The 8216-nt window shown below is 35.8% G+C and overlaps 2 protein-coding genes across 6 annotated transcripts; one reads left to right on the forward strand and one right to left on the reverse strand.

The window, feature by feature from the left end:
* Positions 1-218: 218 nt before the first annotated feature.
* On the reverse strand, positions 219-6183 carry Ctr1a (Copper transporter 1A). 4 transcript variants are annotated; one of them, XM_076304503.1, is made up of 5 exons: positions 5994-6183; positions 1902-2126; positions 1607-1839; positions 1477-1506; positions 219-1021 (listed from the first exon to the last, which is right to left on the reverse strand). In XM_076304503.1, the coding sequence occupies exons 2-5, from the start codon at positions 2124-2126 to the stop codon at positions 820-822; spliced, it is 690 nt and encodes a 229-aa protein (XP_076160618.1). In that variant the 5' UTR covers positions 5994-6183; the 3' UTR covers positions 219-819. The 4 variants fall into 4 exon arrangements, with proteins under 4 accessions (XP_076160618.1, XP_076160616.1, XP_076160619.1 ...); XM_076304501.1 differs by lacking the exon at positions 5994-6183 and adding an exon at positions 4494-4678; XM_076304504.1 differs by lacking the exon at positions 5994-6183 and adding an exon at positions 2992-3234.
* Positions 6184-6549: 366 nt separating this feature from the next.
* Positions 6550-7603, forward strand: LOC143143638 (uncharacterized). Of its 2 annotated transcripts, none has more exons than XM_076305119.1 (3): positions 6550-6735; positions 6864-6923; positions 7266-7603. In XM_076305119.1, the coding sequence occupies exons 1-3, from the start codon at positions 6643-6645 to the stop codon at positions 7485-7487; spliced, it is 375 nt and encodes a 124-aa protein (XP_076161234.1). In that variant the 5' UTR covers positions 6550-6642; the 3' UTR covers positions 7488-7603. The 2 variants fall into 2 exon arrangements, with proteins under 2 accessions (XP_076161234.1, XP_076161233.1); XM_076305118.1 differs by having other exon boundaries at positions 6559-6768.
* Positions 7604-8216: the final 613 nt, after the last annotated feature.

Genomic DNA, 8216 nt, shown 5'->3' on the forward strand with positions numbered 1-8216 from the left:
AGCCAACATTTTTATAGTATGTCTTAAATATTAATGCGTATCCACACCTTATGAATTTTATAATGCTGAAAATCGATTTTCGAAGAAAAAAATAAAGGTATTCTGTGCTTGTTTAAAATTGGTGAAATATATTAGTAACATATCTTTGATATCTCAATTAGATTTTAAACTACACAAGTGAATTGGTATTTATATTATCTTATATTTTACAAATAATATCGGTTTCTAGATTATTTTTTAATAATACAATTATCAGCAACGTTATATTGTAACAGTACATCACGATGTATGCCATATTTGAAATACAACTGCGCACTTTTTTTCAAACATTAAAGTCGATTGAGCAATAAATGTGTGTAAAGTATGTTACAATAAAAAACCAAGAGTAAATGTGTAAAAGTTTGGAGAAAAGTGTGTGCGCATCTTACTTTTCTCATTTAAATTTCTTATCAATATTTATAAATTAAATATTCTATACTCGTCCATATCAAAGATCAATCTTCCAGTATTTTTGTATACAAATTTGCATTTTATAGATATTTATTATTCAATAATAATTAAACCATGCTATTTTCTTTTAACAAATAACTGAAAGTAGGATTGTGTATGCATAAAATAACTATGCATAGGAATAAACTTAAATTAAAACCATTTCCTCTATATTATGCTGTAGATATCATGAATTTAGGAAAATTGTGTCCTGCACATGTCTACTGCATACAATTAATTATTTCAGAGTTTCTCTGATTAGTATGAACTTTGCGGCAATGTACATGTATGTACATTTTCATCATGAAAACAGTGTAAATACATAAACGGCTAATGACAATGTTCTGTGACATCTACAATAACAGATTTTTTCCACCCAAATAAGAAGTAACCAATTGCTGCACCAAACACTACAGCAAATCCCAACCACACATTGTACGTCATAAAGATCAGCATGAGGAAATATGACAGCACGATTTGCACAATGTGTAAGAATGTTTGAAATGTATGCATCCATGACAACATTGTGGGCCTGCACAAATGTATATAGAACAGATTAATGTCTGATCAAATTTTGATCCATTGAAAGATGCAATATACAATAAGTATATACAATAATACTAAATTTTCATGCCGTGCAATAGTATACAAATAAAAAAGAAAAGTTGCCAAGAAATATTAAGCTTGTAAAATATGCATGTAGGAAAAAAGAATGAAATTTATATAATACCCCAAAAATTAAAAGAAATTACTACTACATGCAAAAGAACATAAGAGAATTATAAATAAATAAATTTTAATTTTAACAGTGGATTAAAACAAAATAAATTTTTATAAATAAAATAATTTTGCTGGAACAAGAATCCCATTGATATAAAAAAAAGTGGAAGTTTGAAAAGTGCATTTTCAGAAACAAGCATTGTTTACAAAAAAAAATCACAAAAAAACCAATGGATTCATTATTGTTCATTATTCTTGGTTACTTACGGCTGTTGGTGAATTACTTCTCTAACCATACTAAACAAAATTAAATTTGACAATAAGTAGCAAACTTTATGTCGTGAAGTAAAGTTTTCGGAACTACAATTAATTGTATGCATGAAAAAGTGAAACTTACTGTACGACTCGATTATCCTCGGCTACAACGTTTTTTTCTGGAGGCATCGTGACGCTTCTGTATTGAAGAGCATTGTACGTTTTCCAAAATAGGTATTCCCGATAGTATTTCAAACCCTCGTAAAGTGCGGCCATGATCATGATACCAATCATTGATCCAATGAGGCCACCGACGGACGAAATTTTCCAGGACTCAAATAATACATTTTCACAGTATCCTCCGTGGAATGTCATCTGCAAGTGCGATGATTATTTAATAATATTATTACATATCTTCATCTGTGAATGATACGTACCAACATACCATGTGTCCCCATGTTGGCACATGCGCTCGCGCTGTCAGTGTCAGTATGAACCATATGATCCATACTCCCATGATTCATACTAGCATGATCCATAGACTGGTGCAACATTCCTTCGTGCATGTTTGAATGATCCATGCCTGCATGTGACATGGGAGCACCATGGGCCGTATGGCCTCCCGATGCATTCATCATATGGGCCATATGATCATGAGACATCTACAAAGAAAGAACATTCGTTTTTTTCAAAACAATGTTCGAAATTTCTTCAATCGTTAAGGATACCATTCTTTTATGCGTTTTAACCATCACCGGTAATTTCGTTTTACGAATACTTTAAATTTAAGCGGTAGTAATTTGAGTCATTGAGAACTTATCGTCGTGTTTTTCCCCGTTGCGAAGAAAGCTATTACCACGATAGAATATCACTATTTTTTCTAGCGTTAATTCACGAAGATGACATTGTTTGTTCAGAGGTCGAATCAATACCGAACTGTTATCGAGGGCAGAAGCTAGTCGGCCTCTCAAATTCTATCGTGTATCATTTATATACGATACTACTACCACAAATGCCTATCGAATCTATATTGGCAGCGGTAATAAGCTAGGACCTAGCTGCTAAGCTAAGTGTGAAGAGCAGGGAACCAATCATGCCATGAACACGATGAAGAATACCGTGTCAAATTTCTAACGGGGGACGAAGTTTTTCTGTAACGCCATAAATTGCATCGACGGCGGCATGGAATTCTACGTACAACGGACACCTGTTGTTCGAATGCTTGCCACGGTTAAGAAAAGAGCGTTTAACCGCGATGCAAGACGCAATCGGTATTACATAGAATTGTAAATCTGATATCTATGATGATTGAAATATAAGTTCGCAATAATAAGATATCGTGATTTTGATCGGGTGTGTACGTTTCTATGAAACTATTCAATTTCACTGCGAACTATCCCAATTACATCGTGCTAAATTGGAGCGCTATTACGTAATACAAATTTGATTAAAAGAAATTTCACGAAATCCTTGGAAAACCATTGCTAGATTAACTTTTGATATGAACCGTAAACTCTTTATACGTACGATGATTTTTCAATCTTAATTAACACCGTGGTTTTTGTAAAGTCATTCGTTCTTCTTCGGCAGTCTGCCAGACTAGCTGTGAACAAGTTTGGATCAGAAGTAACAGAAGAAACGAGTTCATGACTGGCAGTCGGGCAACCCAAGAGGAGAACAAAGAGATCGGGTAAAAAACGCGAGTCGACGTACTTTCTAAACGGATTTCTTCGCGGATAAATTCAGTGGTCTGACACAGCGCGACTAACATTCTTTTCTACAGTCTAGACACTATGTTCACGGAATGTACAGCAGCGATTGGAACGCTTATCCTCCAATGCGAGGAACCGTGACGTATGGTAATATCATTCGGAGATCGTTCGAATGTATCTGTGCGTTATTTGATGTTTGATTATGATGATATATATGTTTTAAATTACTTTCTTGGTTTACTACTATGGGTAATGACATTCTTTTTTGGTACTTTGTATTCCGTGCAAACACAACAGTAATACCAAAAATTTTACTGAAAAAATTCACGGTAAAATATATGGGTTTGTTCGAGAAATTATAACGCTTGTACCCGTGCTCTATATAGAGCGGCCACATACTCTACGTAGCAATTATATTGGAAGAAAGCAACCTTGAAATAATCAGTTTGCGTTTAACGGTGAATATTTATGCATAAAAGTATAAATGTATTAAAAAATTATGACGGTTTTGTCACTACAGGTGTACGAGTGACAAATGTTCCGGCTACTTACTTTAAAAACATTTTCCGCTAAATAAATAACTGCGAACTTGATGGCCATATACGTGTTGAAGTCGATAAACGAGAAAGGAGTTGATAAAAACTTCACGGCTGAAACACGACGCTTTGAGAAAATTATACGCCCCGTTGATACAAAACACGATACGTTTCGCATGGAAAGTGATAAGTAGTTCGCAAAAGAATGCCACGATCTGTTGTACAGGAGTATTATTGCTCGCGTTTCTTCGCAAAATAAATATTTTATTTAAATTGTTGACAAAAGTAGTCTTCGCGATTTCGTACGACTATAATTTCATTTTCCTTTTACCAATAGATATCATAAGAAAGAAATACGTTCGAGATAACAAATTTTAAATTATATTTTATTTCGAAATATTTGCATGGTCATATTTACGTTCTCGTTCATCATTGAAACAAAAATACCAGTTATATATTAAAAAGAAAGAAAAGTAAAAGTATTGTACTGAAATACTAATTATTCGATAGGGATTTTCTCTTATCAGTTCATGTTGCGACCATCTTACTGCCCTATCAATCGATTACGTCAACTTTATCGATGTATCTAACATGTTGAATGATAATCTCGTTGAATGAAATGAAATATTTACAAATGTATACATTTAACATTAGTGTCGGAAACATGTGCTTAGTATGTAACGTTTTTATAATAAATGACATTGTAAAATATAATGAAAATATCATTTTCTGTGTACTTAATAGGTGTATTTAGTATGTATCGGTTAATTATGTCTCATACCTTCACAACCTTGAACGTGCTGTGCAAACACTGTTGTCGATAGCTCGATTGGTAACAAGAAAAAAAACGCAATAAATTTTCCGCCATATATGACAATGGTATCGATCAAATCGAACGCGAAAATTTAAAAATTCGAATTGTTTTTGCAATGACGCAACAGAGTTCAAACATCTGAACAGAAAAACATAAAAGCGAGATTAATTAAGCGAAGAGTTGAAAACAACTGAGGATCTTTGCGATAAGGCACCGCATCGCCATTATTCGCGGTTGACAATTTCGTCGCATAAACCACGCGCGATTAAATTAACGATAGAGATGAGCGGCGATGTCGCTGTACAACAGGAAGTCTATTCCTGAATGTTAATGCAGGAAGTTTAAAATTGAAGTTAATCAATTTGTAAGATTAAAGATCCGAATAGCAGAAATAGAAACGTTGTTAGAGTATTTTCATTAAGAAAACAATAGTCGATGGATCGAATAAGAAAAATTGCCGGAGAAGTCCCCTAAGGCAATGCATTGTCAATAATTCGCTGCTTCGCAGGAATCCTTATATTGGAATACCAAGATTCCACGCGATGAAATACGCATTATAATTCTCCACGAAGAGGATGTTTCGATTATTGATTAATTCCGGCAAACTGGAAGAATGCATCAACTCGTTAAAAGCGCAGAACAAAAGAGATTTCGATTACATTATGAATGCTTTTATTGCATCGATTACGGGAACATCTTGTTGCTTCAAACATCCTGTGGACATCGATTTAATGCATCAATATTGCAGTATAGTTTGGTAATGTAAAACTGAATGACCGGGAGTGAGCGATTCGTTTCAAATGAATCAATGACAGTTAATCACGATACATTAGCGCGCGATACATTGATGCCGAGATTTTCATATGAGAATTGCGAACGTACAGTGTTAGCCATAAATATCAAAATTTACATTACGTGTCGTTTGATGAAAAGAAATGTTTACAGTCGGATTATAATTTAATCGAAGAGTACGTCGCACGAGGCTACGTTCGAACACATTCTCACGGAGAGAGGCGAATCTCACAATATGTACATTCACTTATTATCAGTTTGAACTATCTCCGTACCTGTAACATATGTCGTTTACGTACATTTTTAAAAGAAAGAAATCGAAAAACTTTTATTTTCCGAAAATAAGGTGCCGCTACATTGCGAAGATGAGTGAAAATGTATCAATGCATTACCGACATTCTTTAAAAAGCGTCGAGATTACATTCACATTAAAGTACGTGAAAGTTTTGTTACATAGCACTTTCTTACTGCATTCTAGTAACACGAATGTAGCTGTCAATGTAGGTCGATCGTTTATTTTACGTTTAATTTATACAACACGAATAAAAAAAATAACAGTACGCTCAAATGAAAAGTTTTAAATCTAATCTCAAGAACGATTCTGTCGTTTTACGATAAGTACATGTCAGACTGTTCCAATTTGATGCTTATAAGGTAATTATCTCTCTTACTCACCTCTGTTTAAAACTAGAGGTTATGTCACACACCAAATACTCGTTATGTTACGAAAATGTTCGAACGCGGTCTTGATAAGTCAGACGAACACTTTCATAGATTTCTCTGCACGAACGATCGAGTAACCCCTCAGAGATCCATTAATAAACTGCACACAACTTTCTCGGTTTCCTCCATCACCGTGGATTTAACACGATGAAGACTCGGCTGAATGGTTTTCCGCGGGTAAACACGTGACACGAGAGTAGTAGCATGCTGCAACGATAGATGGCTCGATAGGTATGCGTCATGTGTTCACTGTATTTAAAATGCCAGTGAATCGTTCTACTATATTTCGATGCAAAGGCCACGATACGATTAATAGAACTATAAAAATGTTGGAAACTTTAATAAAAAACTTATGTTCCGAAATCATTAAATTGTTTACGATTGCAGCGCGATACACGATATACGTATCGTTGCTTTAAACACGTAACGCCATTTAAATTGAGAACGATAAGCGCCAAAATACAGGTGCATAGCTTCGATGAGATATGCGCGCATAGTTTCCGCGCATGCATCTAAGGTTGTGTATTTTTCATAATTTGGCAGGTGTTCCATCGACCCGTTGAGTTTTTGTTAAATATCGCGTATAATATTGTACTTTATTATGGCGATTATGCCATTGTGGCCGAATTTACAACCCAGAGCTACAGATCCTCTCTGGTTTAACGCTGACATGCCATTCGACGATGAAAGCCAAGTAACTATGCTTGAAAGTAAACATCAAACATGGGTTAGGAATATGAATATAAGTTTATGTGCTCTAATTATAAGTACTAAACAATTGAACATGTATAAATGGACGTATTTCGATGATTATTCTTTTAGAGAGAACAAGTTCGAGTGCAAAGATACGATCACATCCCGATTGGCAAAACTGTCAGTGACGTGAGTTAACCTCACTTTTCTTTTCTTTACATGTATTATATTCGGCTATATATTTATCAACTTTTGGAGTTCGGTTCTTATAGTTTATCGCAAATTTGACAAAAGGAACGCCGATAGAAACGGAATTAATATTTTTTAAAATATATCGAATCTTTTACCATGTGTGGTGGTCGTTAATTTTGTGTAACATTATTACCGACCGTCGGGTCAGTCAACAAACGAGCGATTAAAAAATATTCTCCATGTAAACGATAAGAGACACGATAAATCAGTTTTCTATATTATTGTATCCACATTCGTAGAAGATAAAATATTTATTACACAACCGTAATTATATTATAGTTCAGGGGTTCGGTAGAAGAAGAGGAAGAGGAGGAAGAGGAAGAAGGCGAAGGAGAAGAGGAGGAGGAATCGGATACCCATGAAGAAGAAGAAGAAGAATTGGACGAAATCGATATGGAGGTGAGCTATTCGCATCAACAACAGACATCCAGTCCGACGGACACTATGACGGATCCAGTATCCATCAGAATGGTCAGCACTCACACGGGTCGTTACTCTTAATCCGGGTCCTGCGGTTCCTGTTCACCTCCAACCTTTTGTACGTTATTATTTTTCGTAATTCAAACATTATACGATACACGTTTACCTGTTAACAATGAATAATAGAGTCTATCGGAGTTTATTAATTTATTTATACAACGATAGAGAATTAAGTCTATAAAGAAAGATGAATAAAGAAGAACGAGGGTAATTTTAATACGTAAAAAGATACGGTTATACGAATCTTGAACACTGTCGTATCATAAAATGCGACGAATTCAGCTGGTCGAGCATTCCCCTTGCGAGTACGTTATTATGAATAGTCAGCGTTTCCGAATCACCGCGTGTTCGGTCAAGGACCCTGCCGACGTTCGATTCGACGAACGAGCCGAACGACGGAAATCCCGCGTCACCGAAAAATTACGCGCAAGAAAAAGCGTATCGCGCTCGGTAAATGTCGCAGTTTGCCGTTAGGTGATCGAAACGCTTGCTCGTTCGTTCGTTCGCTCGTTCGCTCGCTCATTCGCGATCGAATCGCAAAGTCGAGCTTTTAACGAGCTTTCGAGCAGGAAATTTTGTCCGTCGCCGCGTCGCTATCGTAAGGTCGGTATCGGGGTATAAAATTTCCTTCAAAGAACGATCCGTGGCTCGTCGAAAGCGATCGAACACACAAGGGCTTGGCCCCTGTCCCTTTCTCTCCCGGTGTCTCGATCTTTCTCTTTGGAGAACGGGGCAAGTCGGTACCCCGCC

This window comes from Ptiloglossa arizonensis, chromosome 2 (genome assembly GCF_051014685.1).
Source record: "Ptiloglossa arizonensis isolate GNS036 chromosome 2, iyPtiAriz1_principal, whole genome shotgun sequence".
NCBI classification, from domain to species: Eukaryota; Metazoa; Arthropoda; class Insecta; order Hymenoptera; family Colletidae; genus Ptiloglossa; species Ptiloglossa arizonensis.